An 18981-nucleotide genomic window follows, 5' to 3' on the forward strand; every position below is an offset into this window, starting at 1 on the left:
GATTGCACAAACCTCCAAACAACTCACCTCCCCCACCCTTCAAGCACCCCCTGCCCCACATGTGTGCAGATCTTGCACTGGACTTAACAGCAAACTGAGAAACCAAAAAACCAGAGTGAAAGCAAGTCATCTTCAATCCTGAGGGACTGCCGCAAAAGAATTGTGTGTCGAGCAGTGGTAATGTCAATTAGAGTTTATAAGTGCTTATCTGTGCTGCAGTGTCAGAGATGACATCTTACATATGAGACATCTGCCCCCTCAGATGGGCACAGAGATCCCACAGTACCATTAAAAGATCAGGGGAACTCTTCTGGCATTCAGCCAATATTTACTTCACACCTAACACCTAAAATAATGATCTGATCATTCATTAAATTGTTTCTTATGGGAACTTGCTGTGCACAAATTGGCTGCCATTTTTCCCTATGTTACAACAGTGACTACCCTACATAAAGTACTTCATTGAATATCCTGGGGTTTCCTTCTATTTGTTCATAGGATGTGAGCATTACTGCCAAAGCCAGCATTTATTGCCCATCCCTAATTGCCCTTAAGAAGGTGGTGGTGAGCTGCCTTCTTGAACAGCTGAAGTCCATGTGCTGTAGATACACCCTCAGGACTGGTAGGGAAGGAGTTCCAGGATTTTGACCCAGAGACATTGAAGGAGCGGCGATATAGTTCCAAGTCAGGATGATGTGTGACTTGATGGAGAACTCACAGGCCCTGGAGTTCCTATGGCCAGAATTTTCCGTCCCCGTTGGCATCGGGTGTCATTGCGGGCATGAGCAGGCAATATGGCGAAAAGGCCAAAAATCGGTTTTACACCATTGTGAAACTAATTTGCGATCGTCCGCTCCACCTATCAGTGGCAGGCTGCCTTTCCCACCGTCCAACTTTGGGAACATCATTTTAATACATTTGCATCTAATTATAAGCCCTGCTCGTCAGAATCATCCCCCCACACTGGATCACCCGAGCACCGCGCCAACATGTTTCACAACTGTACATCAGCAACATGCACCTGGCGAGTTGCACTTTGCTCGGGGCTTCAAGGTTTGTTTGCCTACCTTGTTTCGGGCAGCACTCGTGGTCATCAGTGCCAGGTTTCGCGGACAGCACCACATCACTTTTATGGGGGCTCATGGGCTCTACCTACCAGACCAGCTTTTCAACGGCTGCAGGGTTAGGACTTGCTTGGGAAAGGGGGAGAAGTGGCCTCAGGCAAGGGAAGAGGCTGCAGAGCAGGGTCTGTACTGGGGAAGGGTGGGTATCCCAGGATGTGTGTGGGGGTAAAAGTTGCTCTGTGTAAATGGCCTCAAGATGGTGAGGGCTGAGGAGGCAGTCTCCAGAGGAGAGGAGGCCAAATGGGGATGTGAGTGTTTGTGCGAGAGAGTGAGTGGCGATGTCCCTCGAGCTGACAGTGAGTGAGATGCCAGCGAATGTGAGGTGCCTTGTGAGTGTGTGAACTTAGAGTGATGAGACGGTTGCCTTACCCTGGCAGCATGGATGAGATCATTCATCCATTTTCTGCACTGGATGGTCAACTTCTTGTGAGTGGCATTGGCACTGACCACCCCCGCCCAAGCCAGAGTAATGAGGCTGATGGGCCTCCTGCAGCCAGAGTGGTGGTAGAGGACATTGCGGTGAACTCCACAGTATCCAGAAGGCATCCCAGGGATGCATCACTGAATCAGGGGGCTGAACTCTTCTTGGCTTTTGTGGCCATGTCTTCACCGGTGCCCTCCTGGGCTGCAAGCATTGAGAAGTGTGTGCGCAGCTGCAGTTTAAACACGGCGCCCTGCGTGAGGAAGCAGCGAGGTCATGGCGAGGTGGGCAAGACGGCATGTTTCCTGTGGCTGCATAACTAATGAGGTGGGAATGAGGCAATAGGGTGTGAATAGCGCCATTGGGGCCGGCGGGTAAAACGTCATTTTTCCTGCCCACTACGCCATTTAGTACAAATCTGGGATGATTCTGCCCTATGCTTCTGCTGCCCTTGTTCTTCTAGGTGGTAGAGGTCGCAGTTTAGAAGATGCTGTCGAAGGAGCAGCAGTGCATCTTGTAGATGGTACACGCTGCTGCTAGTGTGTGCCAGTGGTGGCCAGAGTGAATGTTGAACGTAGTAGACAAGGTGCCAATCGAGTGGGCTGCTTTGTCCTGTATGGTGTTGAGCTTCTTGAGCTTCACTCATCTAGACAAGTGGAGAGTATTCCATCACCACCGCCTCCTAAAGGGCAATTAGGGATGGACAATAAATGCTGGCCTAGCCAACGATGCCCATATCCCAAGAAGAATCAAAAAAAAACATTTCTGACTTGTGGCTTGTAGATGCTGGGCAGGCTTTGGGGAGTCAGAAGGTGAGTTACTCTTCACAGAATTCCCAGCCCCTGATGTTGTAGCCACAGTATTTATATGACTGGTCCCGTTCAGTTTCTGGTCAATTGTAACCTCCAGGAGTATTCAGCGATGTTAATCCTATGGAATGTTAAGGGGGAGACAGTTAGCTTTTCTCTTCTTGGAGATGGTCATTGCCTGGTCCTTGTGTGAAACGAATATTATTTGCCTAGAAAAGCACTACAATGGAGGCAAGGTCCACAATCTCCAACAGAAGCAGAGACCATACCCCAGCCTCACTCCTTCTCCTTTGCCTGCTCCTCCTCCATATTCACTGCCTTCCCGTCTCTTGTTTGACACATGGGAGGGCAAAACACAAACAGAACATTAAGAAGGTTGCCTTTGCTTGTACTGAGATGCCTTGTGGGATGTGTAGAGGAGAGCTGGGCTCCTCTCCTGGAGCAGTGACAGATGGCTAGTAGTCAGGGTACCCACCTCCCCCTCCAGCTCTGGACTTTTCTTTCACCTCCACCACAGACTGCACTATGGCCGCAGCGATCCCTGACTCCAGCAGCACCACCACCTGGGGGTTAGTGGGTAGAGATTTTGGAGCCCCACCCCGCTATCGCGCTTTGTCCTCTCCCTGATGTGCCATTTACACTGCAAAGTGGAGGCAAGACAATCTTCCCAATGAAAGGAACAATCAACAGAATCAACAGGGGAGGGTGCAGAGGCTCCAGTGCAATCACATCCTTCCTATAGTGTGGCGACCAGAACTGCACACAGTACTCCAGCTATACCCTAACCAGCGTTTTATACAGCTCCAACATAACCTCCCTGCTCTTATATTCTATGCCTCGGCTAATAAAGGCAAGAGTCATACGGACTCGAAACGTTAACTGTGCTCCTCTCTGCTGATTCTGCCAGACCTGCTGAGTTTTTCCAGGCATTTTTATTTTTGTTGTGCCTTCTTAACCACCTCTGCTACCTCTTAATGGCTTTTTCCTTGATTTCCATCGCTCCACCATAATGGCCGAGTCCACAGCTGCCTGGGCCTTAAGCTTTGGAACTCCCTTCCTAAATGTCACCACCCCTCTCTACTTTTTTTTAAGACACTCCTTAAAAATCTACCTCTTTTACTGCGTATGCTGGAAATCCAAAACAAAAACAGAAACACCTGAGAAAACTCAGCAGGTCTGGCAGCATCGGCTGGGAAGAACAAAGTTGACATTTCGAGTCCTCATGACCCTTCAACAGAACTAAGTAAAAATAGGAGAGGGGTGAAATATAAGCTGGTTTAAGGTGGGGGGTGGGGGTGGTTGTAGGGACAAGAAAACCCACCTACATCCGTGATTCCTCTGACACCATACGTTACATCAACAATTTCCAGTTCCCTGGCCCCAACCGCTTCCTCTTCACCATGGACGTCCAATCCCTCTACACCTCCATCCCCCACCAGGATGGTCTGAGGGTTCTCAGCTTTTTCCTCGAACAGAGGCCCAAAAATCCCCATCCACCACTACTCTCCTCCGTCTGGCTGAACTTGTTCTCACACTGAACAATTTCTCCTTTAACTCCTCTCACTTCCTCCAAATAAAAGGTGTGGCTATGGGTACCCGCATGGGCCCCAGCTATGCCTGTCTCTTTATGGTGTAAGTGGAACATTCCTTGTTCCAGTCCTACTCCGGCCCCCTCCCACAACTCTCTCTCCGGTACATCGATGCTAACTTCGGTGCTGCTTCATGCTCTCGTCGGGACCTGGAAAAATTTATTAATTTTGCTTCCAGTCTCCACCCCTCCATCATTTTCACATGGTCCATCTCTGACATTTCCCTTCCCTTCCTTGACCTCTCTGTCTCAATTTCTGGTGATAGACTGTCCACCAATATCCATTACAAGCCTACCGACTCCCACAGCTACCTCGACTACAGCTCCTCACACCCCGCTTCCTGTAAGGACTCCATCCCATTCTCTCAGTTCCTTCGCCTCTGTCGCATCTGTTCTGATGATGCTATCTTCAAAAACAGTTCCTCTGACATGTCCTCCTTCATCCTTAACTGAGATTTTCCACCCACGGTAGTTGACAGGGCCCTCAACTGTGTCTGGCCCATCTCCCGCGCATCCGCCCTCACGCCTTCTCCTCCCTCCCAGAAACATGATAGGTCCTCACCTTGTCCTCACTTATCACCCCACCAGCCTCTGCATTCAAAGGATCATCCTCCGCCATTTCCGCCAACTCCAGCATGATGCCACCACCAAACACATCTTCCCTTCACCCCCCCCAGCGGCATTCCATAGGGATCATTCCCTCCGGGACACCCTGGTCCACTCCTCCATCACCCCCTACACCTCAACCCCCTCCCATGGCACCTTCCCACGCATACGCAAAATATGCAACACCTGCCCCTTCACTTCCTCTCTCCTCACCGTCCAAGGGGTCAAACACTCCTTTCAAGTGAAGCAGCATTTCACTTGCATTTCCCCCAACTTAGTCTACTGCATTCGTTGTTCCCAATGCGGTCTCCTCTACATTGGAGAGACCAAACGCAGACTGGGCGACCGCTTTGCAGAACACCTTCAGTCTGTCCGCAAGAATGACCCAGACCTCCCTGTTGCTTGCCATTTTAACACTCCACCCTGCTCTCTTGCCTACATGTCTTTCCTTGGCTTGCTGCATTGTTCCAGTGAAGCTCAACGCAAACTGGAGGAACAGCACATCTTCCGACTAGGCACTTTACAGCCTTCCAGACTGAATATTGAGTTCAAAAACTTTAGATCTTGAACTCCCTCCTCCATCCCCACCCCCTTTCCATTTCTTCCCCCTCCCTTTTGTTATTTCCAATAATTTATATAGATTTTTCTTTTCCCACCTATTTCCATTATTTTTAAATCTATACCTTTTATGTCCTTTTAGTCTTATTTCACCCCACCCCCACTAGAACTATCTGTACCTCGCGTGTCCTGCTACCCATTCTTAATTAGCACATTCTTTTAGATAATATCACCACCTTCAACACCTCTTTGTTCTTTTGTCTGTGACATCTTTTGGTTATCTCCACCTATCACTGCTTGCTTATCCCTACAACCCCCCCCCAACCCCCACTTCACCCCCCCCACCACCCCACCTTAAACCAGCTTATAGTTCACCCCTCTCCTATTTTTACTTAGTTCTGTTGAAGGGTCATGAGGACTCGAAATGTCAACTTTGTTCTTCTCCGCCGATGCTGCCAGACCTGCTGAGTTTTTCCAGGAATTTCTGTTTTTCTTTTGACCAGGTGTTATTCACCTAATATTTCCCTATCTGGGCCATGTTTTGTTTGACGATCACACCTGTGAAGCACTTTACGATGTTAATTCCTACATTAAAGGCACTATGTAAACACAAGTTATTATTGATTAACTACTTCTGCCTCAGAGATTTGAGTGTGCTGTCCACAGTCAGTGAGGATAAAAGGGAGAGCATGACAAGTGTCTCAATGTCCCTGCATCTTTCCAGGTTATTGAATTGTTTACGGCACAGCATTGTTGTACTGGCTGCTAGGGCCTGGACAGTCAGTGCCTTTACCCCCTCTCCCCATATCGTCTTCTCCTGCGAGTTGGTTTTCTGCGAGGTTTGAAAGGTGTGACACCTTTCACGATCCCATGGCATCCCAAAGCGCTTTACAGTCAGTGAAGTGCTTTTTGAAGTACAATCACTGCTGTAATGTAGGAAACACAGCATCTAATTTACACACAGCAAGCTTCCGTAAACAGCAATGCGACAATGGCTACATAATCTGTTTTTAGTGATGTTGATTGGGAGATAAATATTGGCCAGGATAACGGGGAGGCTCCCCTCGTCTTCTTCAAATAATGCCGTCTGAGGGCCTCAGTTTAACATCTAATCCAAAATTTGACACCGCCGATACTGTAGCACTCCCTCGGTACCTAGCTTTTCAAACAAAGATAAAAGCAAAATACTGCAAATGCTGGAAATCTGGAACAAAAACAGGAAATATTGGAGAGTTCTTCAGCTGAAGAAGAGTCATACGGACTCGAAACGTTAACTCTGTCTTTCTCTCCACTTCTCCTGTTAGACCTGCTGAGTTCTTCCAGCATTGTCTGTTTCTGTTTTGTTCAGGGCCAGCGGACGTGCCAAAGTGCTTTACAGTCAACGAAGTACTTTCGGAAGTGTAGGCTGTGTGGTGGGTGCAGGAAACTTTAAGTCTCTGGAGATTAGGACTCGCACTTTTTAGAACTTTTGACTCAGAGGGGAGGGTGTTATCCACTGAGCCACTGTTTATATTTGTCATATACATCCATCCCCATGAGTGTCAGTCGTGAATTTGATAGTACTGTGTTTCCATTCACAAGCTGGGCGTTCCATTTGAGGACGTCATCTGGACGCGGCGCCACTGCTGATTGGTCAGTCTGCCCGCGCGCGCTCTCCCCTGTATCTGTCTCCCTCCTGTTGCAAGCGGAGGAATTACAGCTCATTGTGCCTCTCCTGTTCGCTCATCCGCGTGTGATGGCTCGGTGCAAAGGTGCGCTCCTCTGTTGCTAACAATTCCTCTTCCCCCCCCTTTTGGACCTGGAAAGTAAAGGGGAGGAGGGTGCTTGCCGAGATCGCCACTGACATTCCCCCCCCCACCCCGCACCACAAGCGGGTTGAGATAATGCCAGCGTTGCATTAGAACTGGGGAGCCGAGCTGAGCCGATAACTGCGGGCTTGGATTGCGCTGCCTTTCTTGGAACAGCCCAGTAGTGTTGGCTTGGACACGTTGCAGCGGTAAGTTTGTTCATTGAGAAGGTTAGCCGAGCCTGCGTTACCTCGGCAGACTCCAGGAGCTCTGATCGGGAGAGAAAACAAAAGGTCATTCTTTTATGTAGAATTATTCCACATCTAAATCTGAACATAGTATTTTTTAAAAAATTTTAAAATAGAATTTTTACGAAAACAAATAATTTCACTATTGCGCCGGCCGACAGAAGTTTTAGTTTACGCGGTCGTTTAAGTTCTAATTGACTTTAAAACATCTTCAGTATACTTTTCTCCCCCCCTCCCGAATAGTGTCTCAATCTCAGCACCAGGGCACGTAGAACGATTCTGTACAGTGACATGAAAAAAAAACTTCTAGGAAATGCAGAAAATCAACTTTTTTAAAGGTTTTTTTTTCCAAAAGTAGGTTTTTTTGTAGCAGATCGGCATTTGCAAGTCTTAAGGATTGTATTGGGGGGAAAAAAAAACACACCGAAGCGAATTTCTAAACTAGAGTTTGAGGTACAGTGGTTAAAAAGCAACACGGGTCAAATTTCAAGCCTTCAACTCTTCTATTCCCCCCCACCCCTTCCCTCCCCCATGCGCTTTTTTTTAAAAAAAACTACTGTTGCTTTATTTCATCATCCTTGATTTGCAGAAGTAATTCTGCACATTGTAGTTACGAAATCTTAATTCATTGTTAAAAAGAATAACCCACTGGTGAGAAATTGGGCGCAACCTCAAAGTATTTATTCTGGCTGCGGTGCAAAACTCGCCCGTCTGGTGCGAGAACACTATTTTAAAAAAAGTTGACGTCCCCCATCTCCTTGTGTGTCGTTTAGGATCTCTGCGATTAAAGAACTGGAATAAGGAGCCTTTTTTAGGTGAGTTTGACTGAAACTGTTTATTGTTGGGAAGGGAGCTGCAGCTTTTTTTTTTAAGTGGTTCTCATTTGCACGTTAGCAGAGGCGAACTAGCGCTTGTCCGTTCGCTGCTTTTGAGCGCAGATTCCGACGGGATCACCGCGGTTTACACCCCCCCCCCCCCCCACCCGCGGGTTCTGTCACCGGGATTTAACGAATTCAGTTTCTCTCTGTTTACAATCTGTGATCAAACGATTCGGGAGGTTGGGAAGGGAGAGAGAGAGAAAGGGGGGGGAACAAAATTGCTGTTGTTTTGCCTTTGTCCACTTGAGAACATTGTGTGTTAGATTGCTCTGTTTTTATTTAAAAAAAAGACAAATCTCAAATCTCTTGAATGCATTTGATGATTTACCACAGATGGGGTATCGGGGTTCAAAACAAGGGATAATGCATCGTCTGGAGGCTCGGTTAACTTTGTAAAAAAAATGCCCTGTGAAAAGTTAGTCCAAAAGGCTCGCATTTCTCTCCAGAAGAGATACCGTGTGGCATTCTGCTACCGCACAATGACCTGATGGTCCATGGTCAGTTTGGGAGTGAATGAGAAATGGGATAAGAGGTCGTTGGTAGGGGCGAGAAACTTTTAACGAAAATAAACTTAACGGTTGTGATTTGTACTTGGTTGTTTGAACAAATGTGGCAGTGTTTGAATTGGAACCGAGTGGAATTGCAGACAGACTGCCCAATGTGGTGGGCCTCCCGGTGTGGAATAGGTCGTAAAAAAGTCATCGCTTTTCTGCTCGGTGCGGGGTGGATCCGATGGAAGTTTTTTTTTGCAGATGTCAGCCAGCAGCGGAGCGGCAGGTAAAAGCGTCTTTCTCAATCCCCGCTGTTAAGTGGAACTGAGAGCTATTGCCGCCCATAGGGCGCTGAATAACCCCTCTCTCTGTATCGCTGGGGCCAGTTTTGACTGCAGCGACTGGAATGGAAATCTGGTGCCGGTGTAACAACTCCGCCTTCTGGGGCAAGGGGCTCTGCTGCTGTTCAGTAAGTGATGAATTTCACGTAGCCGAGCACAGGATTGACTTAAGTGTTTTAAAAAGTTCAGATTCAATAGCGAACAGTGGGCGGAGGGTGCCAGTGGGAGTCCGACCCCCACCCCGTGAGTAACCTGATTTTAAAATCACTGTTTAAAGTTAAACTGTTCGGGACCATTTAATTCTATTGGGGTGTAGATTAGTCAGCTTCTGAGTAAACTACTTCTTGCTATGAAAAAGTGCCCGAGACTTGCGATGAAAAAGTGCCTGAGAATATGAACGCGACGTCAAAGATCTTTCCCCCAGACCAGCGGGAACTTGACCTGGAGACTGCCCATTTTGTGGGTGGAGCCTGATTCTGGCGAGTTAAGCCCTAAAAGTCGCTGGAAGTACATGGATTTGGGCGTAAATCACGTTCTCAACCTCGTGCATTGGTTCGGCCGATTCCGCTCCGACTATATGATGAGAGAAAACTCGACCTCAAAAAGTTTGGTCAAACCACAAAACAATTGCTATTCAATAATCAGGACTTTGCACTTCTGATTTAAGCAAGACCTGACATTGCTGGCATTGTTTAAGGGAATGGCTCATTCAGTAACGAAATTGTTGATATTAGTTGGCAATGGTGACTTGGAGAAAGTTAATTCCTAGAAGTGAAATCAGATAGCTTTCATTTTAATTTATGACATTACTCCTAATGGTGGGGAGGTCCCTGCCTCTGATCCAGATGCTCCAGGTTTGGGTCCCACCTCAGGACCTGAAGGTCGAGGAAGGTGCATTCACAATGTGGCCAAACAGATGAGTATCAACCCACAAAACACATGCTAATGACAGGTGGTAAGAGCGGGAGAGGTTCCTGGTCAGCCATGTGTTGGAAAGAAAATTGGAGCCTTTACCATCACTATCCACAGCTCCAGATTACAACATGCTGTAAAAGTGCATGTTGCCACAGCAACTCGGACTCCCTAAGTGATCTGCAACACACTACCAATCTAATCATACTTAGCAGTCTGGTCAAGTGTCGCTCATGCATTCCCAATTTTCTCCCTTCCCTTGCTGTAGCTGGTGACCCACGGTGGGATCAGGAACGTGTTCAGCCCATCATGGCTGTGACAGCTCTTTGGAGAGAGCTATCTATTTAGTAGCACTGCTCACCCTTTTCCCCCATAGTCCTGCAAATGTTTCCTTTTCAAATATTATCTAATTCCATTTGAAAACTTAATTTTGAATCTGCTTTCACTGCCCTTTCAGGCGGCACATCCCATATAAGAATTCGCTGTTTTTTTAATTCGAGTCTTCCCTCTGGTGAGTTGAATCTTGAACCAGCCCTAAAAAAAATCACAGGAAGTACATAAATTTGGGCGTAAATCACGTTCTCAACCTTCTGCATTGGTTTGGCCGATTCCGCTCCGACTATATGATGAAAGAAAATTCAATCTCAAAGTTTGGTTAAACCACAAAACAATCACTATTCAATAATCAGGACTTTGTACTTCTGATTTAAGCAAGACCTGACATTGCTGGCATTGTTTAAGAAAGTGGCTCATTCAGTAACTAAACTGTTGAGCAACTGCATATTAGTTGGCAATGGTGACTTGGAGAAAGTTAATTGCTAAACGTGAAATCAGATGGCTTTCATTTTAAGTTATGACTTGTTACTATAATTTCCTATTCTAACAATTAAATTGGTGCCCTCTGGTTACTGTTCTGCCAGTGGAAACAGTTTTTCATTAGTTGCTGTTAGCAAAACCCCTCATAATTTTGAACACCATCTTTGGCTTTGCATTGGTGCCAATGATGCACATCCAATTGTGAGTCTTCAAGCAGGTGTACAGTCCTATTTGAGCAAGGCATTGTCGGTTGCAATGGGGGCATTGTAGGTTGTCATTCACTGATGCAGGTGCGAGTGCCCCATGATCTTGCGATGGCGCTTTTCTGTGACAATCTGAGGATGCAGTTCCTCAAGTTTCCATGCTGCAGCATGGTGACTTTGGCGTCAAGTGCTTCAGTAATGCGCAGGCTGTCCCAGTTATTGAAGTCAATCTTATATGAAATGAAAGAAAAACAAAAACTCTGAGGAAGAGTCATACGGACTCGAAATGTAAACTCTTGTCTTTCTCTCCACAGATGCTGTCAAACCTGCTGAGTTTTTCCAGCATTTTTTGTTCTTGTTTCAGATTTCCAGCATCTGCAGCATTTTGCCTTTATCTTACATGAAATGAGTCTCACTTGCATTAATCTGTGTAACCTAGAACCCCCACCACCATCCCCAACAGATCTTCTGGCACTATCAAGCCCACCATATGCTGGATCTTTTGGTAGGTGACCAATTTTCTATTACCCTTCCCCAAAACTGTCTCTGCTATTAAGGAGAACATTCCAGTTTCTCTAGTTTCAGTCTGATAGATCTGGATTCATTGAAGATGGGCCTCCAATATCTGACCCAAGTAACAGTCCTGAATCTGAGCATGAATGGTGAGCACCAATGAATTGTTTAAACTTCAGACCATTAGAGTGCAGCTCATACCTGTCCTTGTCCAGTTACCCTGTGAGTGCTTCCTGAGTATTGATCAGTGTCCATGTGTCTACTCCTTCCCTGAAGCCAAATGCTAAATATAATTATTGTGCTAACTTAGCTGCCCTAACTGAGATGGGCAAAGGTCTGAATGGTTCAGAATATCGTTTGAGAGAGTGCAACTTCAATTTATCAGAATGAAATCTGAACTGCAAGAGTTAAATCACGAGGGGAGATTATACGAACTATCATTGCATTCCCTGGCATTTAGAAGGTTAAGGGTTGACATGGAATAAAGGACCTGAATGGGGTAGATTTTGACTGCAATAGTGAAATGGGGGCAATAGCAATTTGGCAACGTGGTGGTTGACTGGACCTCCTCATTTCTTCCATTTCCCTCCTCACCTCATTTTGCAACCGCCCAGTTGCTAAAGGTTTTAGCAGGAATTGAAAAATCTAAACCTCAAAATTTAATATCTCATCCATTCTGCCAACCTTTTTGCGGAAGAAATTATGAAAATTATGATTTCTGAAAGAAACTAGATGAACAATTGAGGGAAATAAACTCGCAGGGCTGTGGAGTTAGAGTGGACGAATGGCACTGACTGGATTGCTCGACGGCAAAAAGGCATGGATTCGATGGGCCGAATATCATCCTTCTGTGCCGTAATGATACTTTCTCAAAGCTGTTCATTGAGGCTTGGAATAATTATTGGACATTCTTCTGCCATATAAATTGGTGAACAGTTACCAATCCCATATGACTGCCATCTTTATATACATTTTCATATCTTCTCCAAGCACATGTAGAACCCTTAAATTGGTATCAGAGTAACAGGGTATGCATTATATATGTGGTGTGTATTGTATATGACTGTGTATATATATTTAGAAAGAGGGGGCCAAATTGCCTACTTCTGCTCCTATTTTCGTATGTTTGTAAGTACACATACACGCACCTCCTTAGGCTTATTTATATTAAATCCTTCCCTGATTGTCAAAATAACATCTTACTGTGTGATCAGTAGGTTTTGGTTTGGCTGCTTGGTTAAGGTTTGCAGTATCGCCTCACTGGAAAGAAAGAGTCTTTGTATGTTCCACTTAAGGAAGACTTGTATGCTCAATGTCTTGCAGTTTCACTAGCTTCGTGTGATGCTTATTACCTTCGTCCCATAATAGTTTATTTAATGTTGATTTGAGATGTTCTATCCAATCTCGTGGTAAAACTTGGCTGAACTGAAAAAGATGGCTTGCAGGAAATCTTGTTTTCTTGAATGCCTCTGTTCAATTCGGTAAGCTTTTTTGTGTCATTCTGAAAAGTTTATAGCCAGCCTTTAGTAACCTCTTTTCTCCTCTTACAATGTAGGTGAACAATGGCTTGCTCTGCCTGGTTGGTTCTGGTCGTGTTTCTCATCTCCTGTGACGGTGGCCTGATGACCTGCTTCCAAGGCTGTCACTGTGAAGTGGAAAGTTTTGGAATGTTTAGTAGTTTCAGTCTGACCAAAGTTGACTGTAGTGGTGTTGGACCTCACCTCACTGTCGTCCCCATACCATTGGATACCTCTTATTTGGACTTATCTTCTAACCATTTGAAGGCCATCTCCCCCTTGATGTTTACAGGGCCTGGCTACACAACGTTGGTGAGTCTCGATCTTAGCTACAATGAGATTACTGGCATGTCTTCCAGCACCTTCTCTAAACTAAGATACCTCGAGGCACTAAACCTGAGTCATAATTCCCTGGAAGTGCTTGAAGAGGGAATCTTTTCAAACCTGCCTCTTGGAGAAATTGACCTTAGCGCTAACAAACTGCGTGAAATTAATCTGGATGCTTTCACACCCAAGGGACATAGGAAGCCCCTAAGTGTGGACCTTTCGGACAATCTGATAACCTCTGTTGTCCGAAGTCTCAATAAAGGTGTACCCAATATTTATAGCCTGGATTTGTCAGGAAATAGATTGCTGTCTGTGCCAACACGTTACCTTTCCAATGTTCCATTACGCTATCTCAATTTGGGTCGTAACATTATCTCCAGCATTCCTGAGAATGCTTTCACAGGATTGCAGGAACTGACCTGCTTATTGCTACGGAATCTTCCAGAACTAACAGAGCTATGTCCCGACGCCTTTAAAGGGCTGCAGAATCTGCAGATCTTAGATTTGTCGCACTGTACGAACTTGAAATCTTTAAATGTGGCTGTGTTCGATGGCTTGAGCTCCCTGCAGGAGCTCTACCTGGAAAAGTCTGGAGTTGCAGCACTATCAAGTGTCATTCTAAACTACCTGCCCTCCATTAAAAAAATCTCCATTGGGACCAGCTTGCTGAGATGTGGGAAGACAGCAAAAAAAGGTTCATTCCACCGGCAGTTTGGCTTTGTTCAGAAGGAACAGACACTGCATTGCTTAGATATCAATGGATCCTCAGATACTGAGTACATCTTGAGGTTGAAATGAGCCAAATCTGAACAGCAGTGAAGAATGGGCCTTTTTTTTTTGATAACTGTGCCCGTCTCTTTGAACAAAACAATAAGTGCCTTCATTAATTAAACTTGCTGTATTTCCAAAAAATTTAATTCTTTTCAGAGCCCCTGTCTCTTCAAAGGTTTCTCTTTCTCATAAAAGCCTGTACGTGTGGAATTTTCTTCCCACAGGATGCAAGTTGACAGCTCTGTGCCTTTTTTAAGTTTGGATAACTGTCGGTATTCGGAGAAAAGAAAAGCCTCAATCTCCGACAAACACAAGGCTTTTAAGGATGTGCCTAGCCTAACCTGACCTGGCTTTCTAAGCAAACATCAGTCCAAACATCAAGTGATGCTATAGGTGGATACCTAGCAATTTGCATGATATGTTAACTCTGTGGGCAAGACTTAATAATTCCAGGTTCTGATGGTGAAATGACGATCTCTCCCTTCATTTCTCATATCTACCATGTTTTCATCTATTTGCGGAACTGTAGTCACGTCTGGTATAGATTTTGTTTTAAATTGGTTTAATTTTTCAGCCCGCCGATTGTGAATTAAATGGATGAATTGTGCTATCTTCACACAACCTGTTCAGGAAGGGCTGCTGATTCCACATACTGAGTTCTTTCACTCCTCCACTTTTGTTTGAAATAATAAATTCAGAATTTACATGAGTAACTACCTACCTCCACTTGGGGTGCAATTAGTTTCAATATTTGGTTCAGTAATAAAACTGGAGCATCGGATCACTTTATATTATACGACATAATCTTGCTGTTGTTCCAATGTCTTCCACTTTGGTATTGTCAATTCTGATTATTGGTGTTTTTGGTTTTTCTCACCATCTCTATTCTGAGAGTGCCACTGTTCAAGGTCCCCCTCTGGTACCTCACCCCAAGTAGTCATACGTCATGAAGTGAGCATGGATTGTGAGCATTGACGGGCTATTTGGCTGCAAGTGGGCATCACGGTTGAACTCGATCGCATTCTCAACTAACTTACGAATGTGCACTTTCCAGCCTGAAGCGTGACAGATCATTTGACTGTAGTAGGCATCATAGCGGAGCTTGGTCCTGTCCTCAATCAGCATTCTGGTGGCCAGTGACAAGGAGCAGGAATCGTGGCTGCTTTCTTCTCCAGTTGACATAGATTCAAATGTAGCATCCTAACACAGCACAGGTTGGGGTGCTTGATCTTAGTTCCTAGCTGATGTGGCTGATCTACTTTATGCTTTAACCAGCTGAGCCAATAGAGGAAATATAGAAGCTTTTCTTTTTCTTCACCCCACTCCCCCATCCCCACCTGCTGATAACAGACCTCCCAGAATGTATCATCTGTTCTGCACACTCATTCCATTAGTGAAGCACAGCTGTAGCTCTTGGCTCTGGTACAGGGTTACTCTGTTGGAAATGGTGATGCTGAGCTGGGTCATTTTGATTCTCTAGAGCCAAGCTGCAAGGGCCTTGCCTCAAAATGAAAAGACTAGCGGTGATGAGTTAGTGAAAGCAGAAATGTCTCATTGTACCATCCCAGCTGGGAGGTGTCTGACTCCAACATTATCCCATGAGGTGTGAAATCAGTTTTTTTAAAAAGTGACCTTGTGACTTTGGAATTTTGGCATTTAAAAGATAAATTTTATTGGTGTTGCCCTCTTGAACTGTTCACACCCAGCCACCCAATTAAGGTTTAATTCTTCTAATTGGGGTTTGTTTCTGTAGCGAGTATGTTGGATGGTGTAACTAGGTTGAGCCACTACCTGTTGTTTGAGGTGGTGAATTAATATCACCTACAAAGCATAAAGATGGTCCATTATTTTCCCCTCCCCCTCCCCCTCCCCCATAATCTGTGTTCTGGTAGCAATATTCACTAAATAAGTCCTATTCACAGTTCTGGGGAGGGTGGACAAAATTTGTATCTTCTTCCCCTACTCAAAGAAAAACAGGCGGGTAGTCAAATTAGGAAGTACTTTGTAATAATGAGATCTGAACATATTTTGTAATCTGTCTCAGTGATGCAACATTAACGGTTAAATATACAAACCTGACTACAATTCCTTTCTCTCTCTCTGCCTCAGCAACAACTTACAGCACCTTTTAATGTAATAAAATGTCCTAAGGCCCAGTTGGATAGCACTCCCATCGCTGAGTCAGAAGGTTGTGGGTTCAATCCCCACTCCGGAGACTTCAGCACTAGATCTCAGCTGACACTTCAGCGCTGCACTCTTTCAGATGAGACCTTAACCCAAGGCCCCAACTCCTCTTTCAGATAAGAAATGTAAAAGATCCCATAGTACTCTTTGGAAGAGCAGGGGAGTTCTCCAGGAGGGTGTACTCGCTGTCATTCACATTTCACTTAAATGCACTGGGCTAAGGGTGGGATTTTCCTGCCTCACTGAAAATCAATGGACTTGTGGCTGGGCCGTTGAATCTCCCATGGTGGGTCCTGCCACAATGGGGCCAGAGAATCTCCCCATTTTATTTTTAAAATAGGCTTTTGGTGGTGTTAATCCAGTGGGTTAGCACTAGGCGGTCCTCCTCCATGACCTAGATCCATATCCAGGCCAGACTTGAGAAGTTGTTTTCACTGACAGTTCTGCAACAGATTTGCCCCTTAAGGCCACGGGAGCTTGGTGTTCTTAGCTTGGGAATGAGGTATACACAGCCAAGAGCAGAAGCAACTACAATCAGTGTCTAGCTGTTGTATCTGACACTGTATTGAGCTTACAATGAGTGCCTGAAATGATGAGGAAAATAGAACCTCATAACATAACAACTCTTTCTTTCCCCCCACATCTAGTGTATTGGTTCCAAAGTGCTTTATTAACCCATTGAGAACACAATTTAAGAATTTCATAAGGCAGGCTCTTGTGCCCCAATTGAACAATTGGATATAGGGATGCTGATTACACCCCGTACACTTAACAAGGAGAAAGTTCAGTCTTGTTAGTTAAATTATGGGAGCCGCCTGTCTGCTAAAAACAATGTGTCTCTGCCTTACTTTTTGCTGACCTAGGAAGTTTAAAAGATCGCATTTCACTTGAAATGAGCCTTAAAGAAGAGAATGCTTTTCTCCCATGAAGACGCACTGTCAAGGATGGCAGGTGAATAGTAGCTACTTGGCTGCCTGCCAGACAAGGCCTGAGCACAAGGAATCCATGCTTTTAGGAGTAGAATTAAAATGAAAGGAGAGAGAAGAGGGAAATGACTGCTGCCTTTGAGAGTGCTGGCAGAACTACATAACTTTAAAAAAAGAGCCAGGATTTTTTTCGTAATTGTGACTACAATTGATTTCATGGATATATGCAATGATGTATGAATACTAATGCTGCCTTTGCACTCCTGTGGTATCTAGGTGGACAATGTGACAATCAAACCAATGCTGGGACTGCAATAATGGCTTCATGCACTTGCAAACTGCCACATGACACTGGACTGTCTTGAGAGTCACGGGGAGCTGTGTTTCTCATCACTAATTTCATCATATTGTCTCGTGGCCACTTCACGGTTTGTTTTTGGTTGTAATTTGAATTCTGCCATTAAATATTGAAAAAATAAACAAATTGCAAAGCTGTCAAAAACTTGTTCTCAATATCTTGTGCCCTACTTGACCTTGGATGGGGAAAAGAACATAAGAAATAGGAACAGGAGTGGGCCATTCAGCCCTTCAGGCCCACTCCTCCATTCAATGAGATCAAGGCTGATCTTCTACGTAAGCACCATTTTCCTGCACTATCCCTATATCCCTTGATGTTTTTAATATATAGAGACCTATCAATCTTGAACTTAATGAATGAGTCTCCACAGCCTTCTGAGGCAGAGAATTCCAAAGATTCGCCACCCTCTTGAGTGAAGAAATTCCTTCTCCTCTCAGCCCTAAATGGCCTACCCCTTATTCTGAGACTGTGTCCCCTCGTTCTGGACTCCTCAGCCAGAGGAAGCATCCTTCCTGCATCTACCCTGTCAAGCCCTGTAAGAATTTTGTATGAATGAGATCACCTCTCCAGTAAACTGCAGAGAACAAAGGCCCCGTGTATTTAATCTTTCATTTGAATTACGAGCCTACCCTGCCATTCAATAAGATCGTGGTTGATCTGATTGTAACCTCAACTTCACACACCTACCTACCCCTAATATCCTTTCAACCCCCCCTTGCTTATCAAGAATATATCTAGTTCTACCTTTAAAATAATAAAATACTCTGCTTCCACTGCCTTTTGAGAAAGAGTTCCAAAGACCCATGACCCTCTTGAGAGAAAAAAAATCTCATCTCTGTGACCCCTTATTTTTAAACAGTGACCCCTAGTTCTAAATTCTCCCACAAATGGAAACATCCTTTCCACATCCATCCTGTCAAGACCCCTCAGGATCTTACATGTTTCAATCAAGTCACTGCTTACTCTTCTAAACTCCAGTGGATGCAAGCCTAGCCTGTCCAACATTTTCCCATAAGATAACCCGCCCATTCCAGGTATTAGTTTGGTGAAACTTCGTTGCACTCCCTCTATGGCAAGTATATCCTTCCTTAGGTAGGGAGATCATAACTGCAGATAAGACTCCTTATAGATGCAGTAAGATATCTTAACTCCAATATTCAAATCCTCTTGTAATAAATGCCAACATACCTTAAATGCCTTCTTACTTGCTGTACCTGCATGTTAGCTTTCAGTGATTCATGAACAAGGACACCCGAATCCCTTTGAAGTTCAACATTTTCCAGGCTCTCACCACTTAAGGAATACTCTGTATTTCTGTTTTTCCTATCAAAGTGGATAACCACATTTCTCCACATTGTGTTCCATCTGCCAAATTTTTGACCACTCACTTAGCCTCTCCAAGTCTCCTTGATGTGTCTTTGCATCCTCCTCACAACTCACACCTAATTTTGTGACATCTGCAAACTTGGAAATATTGCATTTAATTCCCAAATCCAAATCATTGATATAGGTTGTGAATAGTTGGGGCCCAAGCACTAATCCTTGCGGTACCCCACTAGTCACAGCCCGTCAACATGAAAATGATCATTTAACCAGTTCTCAG

The 18981-nt window shown here is 44.9% G+C and overlaps 1 protein-coding gene across 2 annotated transcripts; it reads left to right on the forward strand.

Annotated features, from left to right (window-relative positions):
• The first annotated feature begins 6919 nt into the window (after nucleotides 1–6919).
• tsku (tsukushi small leucine rich proteoglycan homolog (Xenopus laevis)) lies at nucleotides 6920–17522 on the forward strand. Of its 2 annotated transcripts, none has more exons than XM_078545039.1 (2): nucleotides 6920–7106; nucleotides 12851–17522. In XM_078545039.1, the coding sequence occupies exon 2, from the start codon at nucleotides 12858–12860 to the stop codon at nucleotides 13935–13937; it is 1080 nt and encodes a 359-aa protein (XP_078401165.1). In that variant the 5' UTR covers nucleotides 6920–7106; nucleotides 12851–12857; the 3' UTR covers nucleotides 13938–17522. The 2 variants fall into 2 exon arrangements, with proteins under 2 accessions (XP_078401165.1, XP_078401166.1); XM_078545040.1 differs by lacking the exon at nucleotides 6920–7106 and adding an exon at nucleotides 11065–11287.
• The last annotated feature ends 1459 nt before the right edge of the window (nucleotides 17523–18981 follow it).

Source organism: Cetorhinus maximus, chromosome 7 (assembly GCF_964194155.1).
Source record: "Cetorhinus maximus chromosome 7, sCetMax3.hap1.1, whole genome shotgun sequence".
Taxonomy (NCBI): domain Eukaryota; kingdom Metazoa; phylum Chordata; class Chondrichthyes; order Lamniformes; family Cetorhinidae; genus Cetorhinus; species Cetorhinus maximus.

What these genes read in the sequence shown, in the direction of transcription:
- tsku (XM_078545039.1), top strand. Translation starts at nt 12,858, where the DNA reads ATGGCTTGCTCTGCCTGGTTGGTTCTGGTCGTGTTTCTCATCTCCTGT.